This window comes from Aythya ferina (assembly GCF_964211825.1).
Source record: "Aythya ferina genome assembly, chromosome: 5".
Lineage (NCBI taxonomy): Eukaryota > Metazoa > Chordata > Aves > Anseriformes > Anatidae > Aythya > Aythya ferina.
In genome coordinates, this window is record NC_140301.1 from 54,314,111 (window position 1) to 54,326,871 (window position 12,761).

Consider the following 12,761-nt stretch of genomic DNA (forward strand, 5'->3'; position numbering starts at 1 on the left):
GGCTTTTACATCACACCATTACCTCCGAGCACAGACAGCAGCAGGGCAGCCTTCAGCTTTTGGTGAGGGGCTGCTGCTCAGCAGATGCAGGTTTTGTTTTTTCACCTTCATCCTCCCGTGCAGCCGCCGGATCGCTTCCATTGGCTCTGGGAAACATTTTGACAAAATTTCCCTTCTTCAAATAAAGAACTCATTAAGTTCTCTGCTCCTCAGAGTCCCCGTGCTTCCCCATCCCCAGAGGCGCAGCGCTGAGCCTAATCACTGACTGGAACAACTGCGGCCTTTATTTTGGTGTAAAGCAACAAGGAAAAAAAAAAAGAAAAAAAAAAAAGGTCCCCTGTGTATACAGCTGTAACACTTGCTCGAGTGTAGGAAAATGGAGGAGCCCACAACCGATTTCCAAACCCGCATCTTCCTTTTTCCTGTAATGAGTGTGATGCATAATTTACACAAGGCGAAAAAAAAAAAAAAAAAAAAAAGAACAAACCACACCTTATGAGGCTGAACGTTTTTTTCTTTCTGTTTATTTTAATTTGATTGCAAAAGGGCTGGGGCTCCAGAAAGCCAAGATAAGAGCCCTGCCCGTGCCTTGCTGCAGCGAGCACCGTACGGGGGATGGCGAGGCACGATAAGGCTCGAGGTACGGCCGCGAGGACTTGCTCGGGTCCCTCCAACAGTTATCGCCGAAGCCGTCTCGCCTCTTTCCTGTTTTGCAAAGGAAGAGCACGGCGAGGAGCACCCCGTGGCGGCGGGGGCAATCACAGCCTCAGTCAGCGCGATACCTGCCCACACCCAGGGCTACAGCAGCAAGCCGCTGACAGCAGCCGGTACGGTAAAAATTCCTGCTGGGTGCTGTGGCCACGTCGATTTTGGCGTCCCTGGAAGACACGCGGCGTGGTGACACGTCTCCTCTGCCGGCTGACTCACGGGCTGCTCCTCCCGGCCTCTTCGAGAGCTGGGAGCGCTCTGCCTCCGGGGGCTGAGACCTCTCGGCGCTACTTCTGGACTCACCACTCCCACCCTTTCTCCTCCACAACCTCTTCTGCAATTTCTGGAGGCTTCGCCTCCACGGCGCTTATTAAAGAGCTTGTTGGAGGCAGGGAGGCCGGCGATGAAACTTGTATGTACAATTAAAAGCAAACAATCTTCTCTGCTAATCCGGCCTTTAAGGCCTGAAGTAAACAACTGCATTTCAAGGGAACGCTGCTACGGATGGAAAAGTCTGTCGGGTGCTGGTTGTTTTTTTCTTTTTAAGCACAAGACAAAATGTTTAACTGTCTAAAAGCTCTAAGCCCTGATTTGTTATGGGGAGATAACAGCTCCATGAATTAGATGATCAAAGATGACTTTATTAGTGAATTCCAGCATTGGCTTCTGCTTGTTTATGGGGCAGGCAAATATCTATGTGAGCATTTATGCCGATTTTTTTCCAGTGAGTTATCTGCCGTAATTGCTGTAATTCCCTAATCCGGGTATTTGCATCAGTGCTGCGTGCTGATTATGACCTGGTTCAGTGCATTTATCTGTGCCGATTTTCAGCAGCTCTTTGGGGAAAACAAAACAAAACAAAACAAAAAACAAACCCAAAGACAAAACAAACAAACAAACAAACAAAACCAAGCAGGTCTCTTCCTACCATGGAAGTTTGCCACGTTTCAGACCTCCCTTCCCAGCACCGACCAGGGGCAGCCCGCCTCCCGCGGCTCCTGCTTGCCCTGCTGCGAGCTGCCAGAGCTCACAGCCTAGGGACTGGCGAGAAACTAAAATCATTACATTTGTTCGCTGGATTTCCGACACGTAGCGTGCGTGTTTATCTCAAGGCGGGTTAGACACCAATTAGCGCTGCTCACTAATGAGGGCACAATCAGCCAACCTTGCAGTACGGAGCGTGCGGAGCAACGTAGGCGCGGGGAGGCTAAGCACAGCTGACAGCTCATCTCATCGCTTCTCCCGGTGCTGCCCTGAACATCCTGCCAGCACATGCCTTGCAGGTAGCTTTGCAAGCAGCGAGGGGGGGCTCTTCAGAAGCGAGTTTTTTGGGAGGACCGCGTGATTCTCATGGTTGCAGCTTTTGGACCATGACCACACGCTGGCAGGCATCAGCTGGAGGTCCCCCCTGAGACCTCCACTCCTGGTTCCCCCAACCTTGCTGCGTTAGGACATTGAATGTGGAACGTAAAAACATAAAAAAAGGGCTGAGTGGAGGTGTCTGTGCCCACCCGACTGGCAGCTCGGGACTCGCAGAGCGGTGCCAGCCCGAAGCGGGGTGAGCGCTGGCTGGCTCGCCAGCGGTGCTCTGTCTGCGGGGACTGGATTTACTTGCTGTAAGGAGCCATCTAGTGAGGGTTTACTGCACATAAAATCAAAGGAATCTTTTTTTTTTTTTTTTCTTTTACTGTTTCCAGGCAATACCGAAAGAAAACGTGAGCGAGCAGTGGTGGTTTCCTTTTCGCCCCCCTCTCTGTGGGCCTGCCCTCAGAACCGGCGAGAGTGAAAGCAAAGACGCACGAGGAGGCCTTGGCGTGGGTCCCTGGGGGGAACGGGGGCTGACCCCAGCACAGCGATAAAGGGGGCCGTGTCCACGTGGTGTGTGCCTTTGTGCTCGTTTGCTGGGTTTGGGGGGTTGTTCGTTAAAGAGGAATGAAGTTAAGCAGCTGGAAATGCTGGCTTAGAGCTGAGAGGGTCAGCGCGCTGCAGAAATGGGAAGTTATTGCTCCCGGAGCATCGAAAGCACGTTGCAAATCCACACTGCTGTGAATGCTGCAGCCCGCAGGGCATTGCAGAAGGCACTGGACACACCGAGTTAGAGATGAAGCCCTCAAGTTGGTCAGGAAGATGACAGCAGCCTCCCTGCTGTTGGCAGCAAGGTTTGGCGCTGGCCTCCAGCGAGCGTGCCGGCCTGCAGCATCCTCTGCACTGGGTGTATCAAAGTGGTTTCCAGGCTGAAGAGGGGTCTCCCTGGGGGTGTGCGTGGGCTTTGTGCTGCAGTCTGCATCCTGACGCACACGGCAGAGCCTCCTCTTCCTCCTCCTCTTCCTCTTTCCCCTCCTCCTCCTTCTCCCCCTCCTCCTCCTCCACCTCCTCCTCCTCCTCCAGCCCCTTGCAGCTTCTCAGGGTGGGAGTTGGTGAGCGTGCAGGCAGCTCCACATCTGCTCTCCACAGGCAGATTTTTTGGGTCCCTTAATGGCCCAGTTTGTGCCCTCCTGCCCTGGGTGCACAGAGAGAGGTGCTCGGTGCTGTGACACGCAACAAACAGGGCAGGGATCGTTTATGGCTACGCTGCACATCGGGACAGGGAAAGTAATCCGACTGCTATAAACAAGCCTTTACAAAACCCAGATGCCTTCATGCACAAGAAAATGCTGTAAATTATGAATGTCTGTCATTTTACAATAACTATTCCTTGCTTATTCTTTTGGAAAATGCAAACAATGATTTTTTTATATTTATATTATTTTTTTTTTACACAGAGAAAATCCCCATTTTTGGTAGGTGGAAAGTATTTGGCTATATCAATGATTAACAGGGTTAATGTAATAGCTGCAACTGAAATGCAAAAAGCAAACAAGCCAAACAGAGAGAAATGGCTTTGTTATAATGGCTTCATTACGGATTTTAAAAAGTTTGCTTTTTCTTGCAGTTTGTTGTCAGAAGGAATTGGCTGAATTCAGTCAAAATGGTTTGTTCTTTGTCTGTCTGTGGTCACCATAGCTACCACCTCCATCCGTTAACATATGTGGTATTATTTCGTTCCTTTCTCTTAAACCCCATTCACAGATGCTGTCAAGATTTCCCTTTGTACCTTCGTGCCGGGGCCGTGCTGGGTTTGGCTCAGCGCCGCGCGAGGCACGGGGCTGGGCACTGGGGTGGGAGCAGGCGTGGGCTGGGGGCTGCGAGGAGCAGCGGGGCACGAGCTGCCAAGGTGCTGCGGTTCCTGGAGAGGCTCTGCCGGGTCCTCAGCTGCCATCGGTCAGCATAAAAGCAGAAATTTTAGCAGAGCCGGTGTGTCAGCCAAGGTCAGGGCTGGGGAAGTTGCTCGTTGCACGGGTGTTGGGTGAGGAGCCTTGGGATGAAGGGAGGCACAGCTATGACATTAAAACAAATAAATAATATGATTTTTTATTGAGCTTGGATGTGTATCCGCTCTGCAACGTGAGTGATTGGAGTATTTAGCGGATATCAGATTATCCACATTTCACATTTTAATTGGCACTGAATTGGGGGAAAAAAAAAAAAAGAAAAAAAAGTCAGTTTCCTCTGTTGCTGAATGAGAAGATGACTGAGACAGCTTCATTTTCTTTCCCAGCAGCCAAGCAGGCAGGTAAATGTAGTGATGTGAATTTGTGTGTAGTACAGGTTACAGTGGGGTGGCCATAAGAGGAATTAGATAATCAGGAAAATATCCAATTTTCTTTCAAAGCTCTCACAGTAAGGAATAAAGTTAAGGTGAATCTTTTTTTTTTTTTTTTCTTTTCTTTTTTTTTTTTTTTTAAATATAAAAGCCTTTGTTTAAAGCTCTGTGGGTCTGATTTTTAGAGCACCCTGCCCTCTGGTTTCCTTTAGCTGGGGACGTGGGTGTTCGGCGTTTCTCTGCAGCCACTAATGCCTGCGGAGTAGCTGGAGAAAGTGCGAGGGACATTATTGTAATGAGGGGATAATTCTGCTTCTCCTGCCTGCCTTTCAGCACAGATGAAAGGGTGCCTGGGTGTCATGTTTAGTGCTCTGAAAAAGGCAATTCTGCTTTCCTGGCTCTGCCCCCCCAGGGGCAGGGATGCTCTCCTACCGCAGCCCACATCTGCGTGCCCAGCGTAGGGCCCGTTTTTCAGGCCTCCTGCTTCAGCTGTAAAAATTCACTTCTCATGCATGGCTGGGAAACAAATTGTCAAGACAGACCATCACTGCTCTGAGAGGGCCATTAGTTCCTGGCGTATGAAAAATCCATGTTTAAAGAAGTGAGTGCTGTTCACATCTACACAGCAGGCCGCGACCGGGCCTTGAAGACACGACAGCCTGCATGGACACCATCGTGTCCAATATCACGCCCGACACCACAGCCACTGAGACAGCAGGAACAGCTCCCTGTGCCTGGGTATTAGCCAGATATTAACCCAGAGCCATGCAGCACCCCCGAGCAGGTTGGGATCCACATATACTCCAGGTTTACACTGACGTAACTCAGAGGAGGAAGGCCGCAGCACAGAGATTTGGCCCAGTGAGCGAGAGGTTGGTGCACCGCTTCTGGTGTCCCCAGAGAGGCGAGTCCCAGCAGGGGACTCTGCTGTGAGAGGCCACCAACACGCTGCCCGTGGAGAAATGCCACCTGTCCCCCAGCTGGGTGTCAGGACGGCGGCGGGGGCACGGCGCATCTTTGGTGCCCTTGGTGCTGGGTGAGGGAAACGCCTGGGGCAGACGGGATCTGGGATCGTGGCTCTATTGTTTTCTTGTCACTTTAAGAGCACTAAGTCGTGGCATTTTCTAAAATTGTTTCTTTTAGTTGGTGATTAATCCCTCACTGGATGCCAAATCGAGGTTTCATTGATTTTTTTTTTTTCCCTTTTCCAGGTTTTCGTGCGTTGAAGGTTTTCTTCAGACAAATAGCAGCGAGGAACCAACTTTGGCTTCTTGCTCCTCCCCCTGAGATCACCGGCATTTGAGATTACATGGGGATTAAGAGGAAGAGAAAGTACGAAATCAAAGGTTGGCACTGCAGTGCCAATGGGTTGTGCTGTGCCGTAGGGGTGTGTTCGTGGAGGCACCGGGCCTGAGCCTTCTCGTACTGGTTTCACAGCAAAGGGAATTTCCAGGAATTTTGGTGGAGTGATCCCTACGTATGTCAGGAGGATGTGAATAAGTTGATTTTCCCCACTCCCATGTGTGCATCTGGACACACCAACCTCTAAGATTTTTCTCTCTCTTATGTAAGTTTGCTCGAACCTCTGACTGCGTGCTTGGAGACCAATTTGAGATGAATTTCTAACAGTTTCCTTTCCCGTGGGAATGCCAGTGGTAAGAAATTGCTCCTGGGAAAAGCTTGTTCCATCGCTCAAAAAAAAAAAAAAAAAAAAAAAAAAGATTGATTTAAAGACTGAAAGGCAAGGATTGTATTGTGAAACAGTTTTTAAAAATTAATATCTCCTGTTAACCCCCGGCTCTATTAATGTACAGCATCCAGTCTTTGTCCCATCAGGTCTGGTGACACAGAGCTCCCCAAATGGATTGTGTGGATTTCTTGTTCTAAATCTCTTAGAAAAACTGTTATTGTACTCCAGGTCACCCTGAGAACGATGGCAGCTGTCACCCACAACACTATCTCCTAGGGTTTAACCTGCACTGGCTGTTCTGCTGCTGAGACGACGATGGAGAGAAATGAAAGAAATTTATAAAAAGAGAGCGAGCTCTTCCCAGACCAGCTTCGTGCTTGTTGCAATCATTCCTACGATAAAGCAGCTCCCAGATGGAAATCTTTTTCCCCTTGTTTTGCTAAGGAATGATGAATCTCTCTGCAGCTTGTGTTTCCATTCTGATATGGAGATTTTCTGCTTAGACACAGCACCGAGCGGGGCAGACCCACCAGCTATCCGGGGCTTTCTGCACTGATTTTGCTCCCTGATCCTTCTGTGGAATACAGGGCTTGCTTTCTGTGAGAAGGCACCGGCTGTAGGGGTGTGTGTGTGTTAATGCTGCCGTGTCACCCCTATCACCGCTGTCCCGTCCACTTTCTCTTCTTCAGGCTGCTCAGGGGCGCAGGGTAGGAGCAGAGAGGAGATGCATCTTCAAAGCCTTAAGAAAATCAGCTTGCTTTTGGGTGTCGAGGGGGAATGGGGCTGTGCAGCAGCCTGACATTTAATTAACAGAGAGCTGCTCCCAGGGGAGCGGGGGCAGCACAGGGTGTGGGGAAGGCCGTATGCCCCAGGAACCCGATCCCCGCTGGGGGAGGCTCTCAGGGCACAGATGTGTGACTCCCGCTGCCCTGGTTTCATAAACTGTGAACCAGCCCTTGGTGCCGACACCAAAACAGTGCCAGCTCCTCGTGCTTTCCCTTTGGGAATTCCCTCTGCCCATTGCCAGCCCAGGACACCCTCTGCTGTGCCTCCCCGGTCCCCCGGGCTGCCACGCAGCCCTTCTCCTGCCTCCCCCAGTGCCACTGCCTCCCTGCACCCTCTCACTCCCACCACCGTCCTCCCTGTGATTTTTCCTGCTGGCCTCCCACTCGCTACAGGATATGAGCCATTCTCTCCGGTGGGGAATAAAAATTTGGATTATAATTTGCCTTTATTGCTCCTTCTCCAGAATCAGCTTTCAGGCTGCAGGGCTGCAAGGAAGAATTTTCAAGGGAGCGCAGGAGATTTAGGGACAGATTTTTAAGGTCTTTTAGTTACATTAAAATGAAATTAGATGCCCCTTGGGATTTTTCAACAGAACTAGATTTTTTTATTATTTTTTTTTAAGTTTCTACGTGATGTCTGTTTATATCTTCAGGCATTTAAATGCCTCCAGAGATTTGGCTTTTGAACACCGAAGTCCCCTTGGAACCAACGAGAGAGGGGCATAAACTCCTGGACATTTCCTCCAAATTCCAGCCAAAATTGTCAAACTTGGAGCAAGAAGTTCTAATGTAGGAGCTTGTAAACCTGATTTCTGCTCTGCTTTAGCACCAGGGGAAAACAAGCAAGCAACCAACCAACCCATAGCGTCGGCCGCATAAACATCTTGTTCAAAGGGTAATGTTTTCCTGATTAATAGCCTTTCGGTATTAAAAACTATCAGTCTCGAGGGTGATTAATTGTCCTTTCTGCTGTTAGTAACCAAATATGTCTGTATATTCATACGTGTACATACATACTTACAGACACAGCCGTGTAACATGCACGCTCTCACAGGGGTGAGCATTTTCAGTGCCTCTCTTTTCAAGGAAAATAGGTGAGAGCTGCTTTGTACAGCTCAGGCAAATGGGAAGGCATTTAGTTTTTGTAACCCTTTGTGGCAAGGACTGGCAGCGATGTGGATGTGCTGAGAGCAGTGCTGTCGTGGCACAGCCAGCAGACACTGAGCTGGGCAGGGCGGACACGAGGGCAGAGGCAGCAGACACGGCGCTTTTTGCCTGGGGAGCGGTGCCTGCTCCGTTCTCAGGCACCCCCGCGGCATTGCTGCTTCAGCTCGACTGTGCTTGTGGGACCGACGGGGTTAATAGCCATAAAAAAAAAAAAAAATCATTTAGAAGTTGGCAAGGAGAGAAGCTTTCCCCTTGACAAAGATAACCAAATTTCGAGAAATTATTTAAAAAGACAGTCCTGCCTGTCCGACCTGTTCGGCTGCAGTAAGCACGGAGCAGCGACACCGCCTTCAGAAGGAAAAGCCTTTTTTTTCCCTCCCCCTTTTGCTTTGCTATCTAAGCAGCCGGACGGATTAACCACGAAGTTACGGTTATGTCCAGAAGCCCCAGTTAGGCTCAGGGCCGAGGAAAAATGCCACTGTGGCGTTAGGGGACTCAGCCAGCGGCTGCCGGTGCACCAAACTCCTCCTCCCGATCCTACGCAGCTTCGGCAGCCTCGGCAGGACGCACGGTGCCCGCAGTCACCGGCAGGAGCACGGCCTAAGGTATCTGAATGAAGAACCCGTGCAGGCCAACAGGACCCTGTGCCTACCAGGGTCTGTCTTAGTGCTTGGGGGGTTTCCTCCTTATCAGCCCCACCTTGCAGGACTTAAAAATAATGAAGTTTTAATATCAGAGATCTCCGGAGCAAGGGGAGTGAGCTGGAGGAATTCACTTTGTTGCTTCAAACCTCGCTCTTTTGGCATTAGCAACGTTCAGGGGCTGCAAAAAGTGCATTCACTGTTGCTGCTGAAAAATAAAACACAATTCTGTATTTTGTGTACAGTCTCTGTGTACACACTCGCCTACACTCAGTGCAGAGTTTTCTTTAGGGCCAGAAAAGAATTTTTCAAAGTTTGCTTCCAGAACAACGCTGAAATCTGCAACGCTGCGTTGGGACACTCGCTCAAAACTTTTCACTTTTCAGGCTTTTAGAATAAGAAAGCCAGCACCATTTTTAAGGAAGCAAAAACAAACACGAAAAGCTTTCTCAAGGCTTAGGAACTACAAGCCTGAGCAGCACCAGAGATGTTAAGTTCACAGCTCGTGTGCTTCTGCAGAAAGGTTTGAAAGAAAAAAAAAATAATATGAAATAAAATAAATGCCCTGCCAGGGCTGAAGACGGTGCTGCTGGCCTGGAACAATAGCTGTGACAGGTGCAAAGTGCTGAGACAGTGACAGCCCCGAGACTTCCTGCTCGGGGACACACGCACATGCACACACACCTCATTCTCCTCTTCCCTTTCCTCGGCTGCTGCCGAGGGGCAGGTGAGGTGCAGGCAGGGTGAGCCTCGTGGCCCCAGCGATGGCTTTTGAGCAGTTGGCTTCTGCCACGGCGCTGCCGAGCAGAGGTGGGATGTGGAGAGTCCCCAGCACGCTGTATAAGCGGGGCCAAAGCCTTAAGGAAGGCTCACAGCATGTGTAGTGTCTGCGGTACCTGTTGTTTCAACCCCTCAGAGGGCAGCGGTGTTACAAACATTTCATGTGGCTGATTCGGATTTTAATCCTGAGGCCCCGCTGGTGACAGCGACGAACAAAGGAGGAGGGAGAGGAAGTGCAGGAAGGCCAAAATTAGGCCCCGATTTGCAAAGCTGCGTGCACGTGTCGTGGTGCAAGGGCAGCTGTGGGGGCAGGATCCAGTTCAAGCTGAGGGCTCAGGTGTGCGCTGGGGCGAGCTTCTCCTCGCAGGGCTGGGACTGGGACAGCAGATTGCAAACCCTTTTAACTCGAGCTCATTTCTCAGTGAAACGTTGGGTGTTACCTTCCTGCCAGGGAATTCTGGAGCAGAAATATCAGAGAATAGAGACTGGGAATGGATATTCTGCCGTGTTTGCACTTCTTCCCGTTACCAAAACGCATCCTGCACTAAGGAAAACTGCACTGGGAAACCTTCGCAGCTGTCAGGGCTGGGGTTTAAGAGCATCGCTAATTATTCTCCTGATTTAAAGTTGATACTTTTAGAGATTGTGGGGTCAAGAGCCGCTGTCGTAAAGTTTGGGTTTGTGCTGTGAGCTGGGGAAAGTTGCTTTTATGTGGCGTAAACCAACTTTTTGTGTGAGGTGCAGGAACTGCAGTGTAGATTTAACGCTCACACGTGTGCACAAGAAGGAAAGCGACTGTGTTTGTCGGTGTACGAGCACAGAAGTGAATGTTTTTTAGGAAATTAACGCACATTTTGAAGGGGATGTTGTACGGATCGGTATCGGGGAGGATCACTGAGGGCCCCGGGGTCCCCTCGCCCTGAGGCATGGAAATGGCAGAGGGAGGCGGGGGGGGCCCGGGACGGGCTGCCCGGCACCAGATAACCGCTGCTGCTCCAGCTGCAAGCCACGGGCCAGCAATAAATTATAACAAAAACCCAACCCACACAGCCCCCCCCCCCCAAGTTGGCCGGCCCGCAGCCAGCGGGCTTTGTTCTGCCCCCGGCAGCCCGGCCCCGAGCCCCCTGGCGGCTCTGCCCGCGGGGCAGCGCTCTCGCTTCCTCTTTTGTTCCGCTCCCTCGCGCAGGCTCCTTCCCCGCTTTTTATTTTTTTATTTATTTTTTATTTTTTTTTGCCAGCGCCGCCGCTCCACGTGGACTCGGCTCGGGCAGCGAGGCCTCCCTCCGGAGCCCTCAGCACCCCGCCGGGCGAGCCCTGCGCAGGAAAAGTTGGCGCTGCCCCACCTCGGGGCGCAGCCCCGGCCCCTCACGGGGCTTCTCGCCACCCCCCGGCCGTTCTGAGGGGAGGGGAGCGCTCAGCACCCCCCCGCCCCTCACACCGCCCGCCCGCCCAGTGCCCCTCAGCCGCGGGCAACGGGCGCTTTGTGCCCGCTCCCATTCAAACCGCGCAGTAACCTTCCGCCGCGGGAGTGGGGGGTAGGGTGAAAAGTAGTCCCTCGCCACCCTCCCTCCCGGGGCTGAGCTCGCGGCGGGACCGCGGCGGGGCCGGGAACGGGAGCAGCGGAGCCCCCTCCGCACCCCCCCGGGGCGAGGGGTGGGGGACGAGGAGCGAGAAGGGGCAGAGCCCCGCCAGCCCTCGCCCTCCTCCTCCTCCTCCTCCTCCTCCGCCGCGCTCCGCCTCCCCTCACTCCTCCCCGACGGAAGCTCGAGGCGGCCGAGCCGGCCGGGAGACGGACGTGAGGCAGCAGCCAATGGGAGCGCGTCCCTCCCTCCCAAGACGCCGTCTCGACCAATGGCGGCGCGGAGGGGGCGGGGCCGGGCGGCGGGCCGAGCGGCGCAGCTCGAGCCGGGTCCCGGCGCAGGGGCTGGGGATGAGCCGCGAAGTTGGGGCAGCGCCGGGGGATGCAGCAGCGGCAGCGGCGCCGCCCGCCCCGGCCCCGGCCCCCGCCCGCCCGCCCCGCCCGCACCTCAGCGGCGCCTCCGCGCCTCCCTCCCGCCCCCCTCAGCCCGCCCCCGCCCCCCCGCTCCCGGCTCAGTTTTTAAACTCGGCTCCCCCCCTCCCCTAAATGCCAGCCATGATCGAGAAGGGCCCGGAGGTGGCGGGGAAGCGGCGGGGCAGGGCGAACAACCCCGCTGCTGCTGCTGGCGGCGGTGGTGCAGGAGGAGGAGGAGGAGGAGGAGGAGGGGGGGGGGGCGGTAATAACGGGAATAACAAAAGTTTGGCCGCCGCCCCCAACGGCAACAGCAGCAGCAACTCGTGGGAGGAGGGCAGCTCGGGCTCGTCCAGCGATGAGGAGCACGGTGAGGCCGTTTGGGGGGGGGCTGGGGGGTTTTGGGGGGATTTTGGGGTTTTTGGGGGGGCTGTGGGGGTGTCCCCTACCCCCCCCATAACGCCTCTCCCTCTGCCTCCCTCCGCAGCCGGCGGCGGGATGAGGGTCGGGCCGCAGTACCAGGCGGTGGTCCCCGACTTCGACCCCGGTGAGTCTCGGGGGGGGTTGGGGGGACACACACGGCTCCGCTTCCCCCGCTAATGACTAATTAACGCCCTCCCCGTGCTCATGGTGCCCCCCGGGGGCTCGCAGCCCTCCCGCAGCCCCCTTAGGGCCAGCCCGACCCCCTGGGCCCTTTCCCCCTTCCCTTTCCCCCCCCCGGAACCAGCCCTAGCACGGTGCATAAAGAAGTCTCGCTGCCTTCCAGAGGGCGCTTTGCAGGGAGGAACAGGGAAGCTGTGGGGCGAGAGGAGGCAGGAGATGGCAGTTGGCTCCTTTCTTTTTTTTTTTTTTTTATTTTTTATCCCACCTTTTTTTTTTTTTTCCCCCTCTTTCCTTCTCCTCTATTTGTGGGCTCAGCCACACGGGTGGGACTGGGGACGATCAAGTTGTCTAAATACCTTTTTTTTTTCTTTTTTTAAACCCATCTCAAAATGCCTCGAGTCTCTCTTTCTTTCTTTCTTTTCCCCTTTTTTTTTTTTTTTTTTCTCTCCTCTCTTCCCCCTCTTTTTCCCTCTCCCAGGAGCCGTTCGGCTTCCCCCCAGAATATTTCACATTCCAGCTCTTCTGCTGCAGCTCTTTGTAAGCTAATTTAAAGTGGTAGGGGAGCAAATTTGGAGCAAACAAAGGAATTGTGGCCGCACTGAAAGGCAGGTGCTCGAAGCACCGTGCTGTTGGTGTATCTCCGGGTATATCTGGGCGCATAAAGGCAGGCTGCTGACCTCCTTAGTTGGAAATGTAAGCGAATTTTTTTGCATTGTTCCTTTGTAGCTGTAGGTTAAGGCTAGCGACAGCCCTC

General features: G+C 53.1%; 1 protein-coding gene and 1 long non-coding RNA gene across 2 annotated transcripts in view; both read left to right on the forward strand.

Moving 5' to 3' along the window:
* The first annotated feature begins 514 nt into the window (after positions 1 to 514).
* LOC311437893 lies at positions 515 to 7,676 on the forward strand. The gene is made up of 3 exons (XR_014693786.1): positions 515 to 1,991; positions 2,406 to 2,522; positions 5,563 to 7,676. It is a non-coding gene; the product is annotated as an uncharacterized lncRNA (long non-coding RNA).
* Positions 7,677 to 11,407: 3,731 nt separating this feature from the next.
* Positions 11,408 to 12,761, forward strand: part of RCOR1 (REST corepressor 1) — an 80,932-nt gene continuing 79,578 nt past the window's right edge. Inside the window, exons 1-2 of the mRNA XM_084521770.1 lie at positions 11,408 to 11,774; positions 11,892 to 11,951. Coding sequence (XP_084377896.1) covers positions 11,540 to 11,774; positions 11,892 to 11,951 — 295 coding nt within the window. The 5' untranslated portion in view covers positions 11,408 to 11,539. The remainder of the gene's footprint in view (positions 11,775 to 11,891; positions 11,952 to 12,761) is intronic.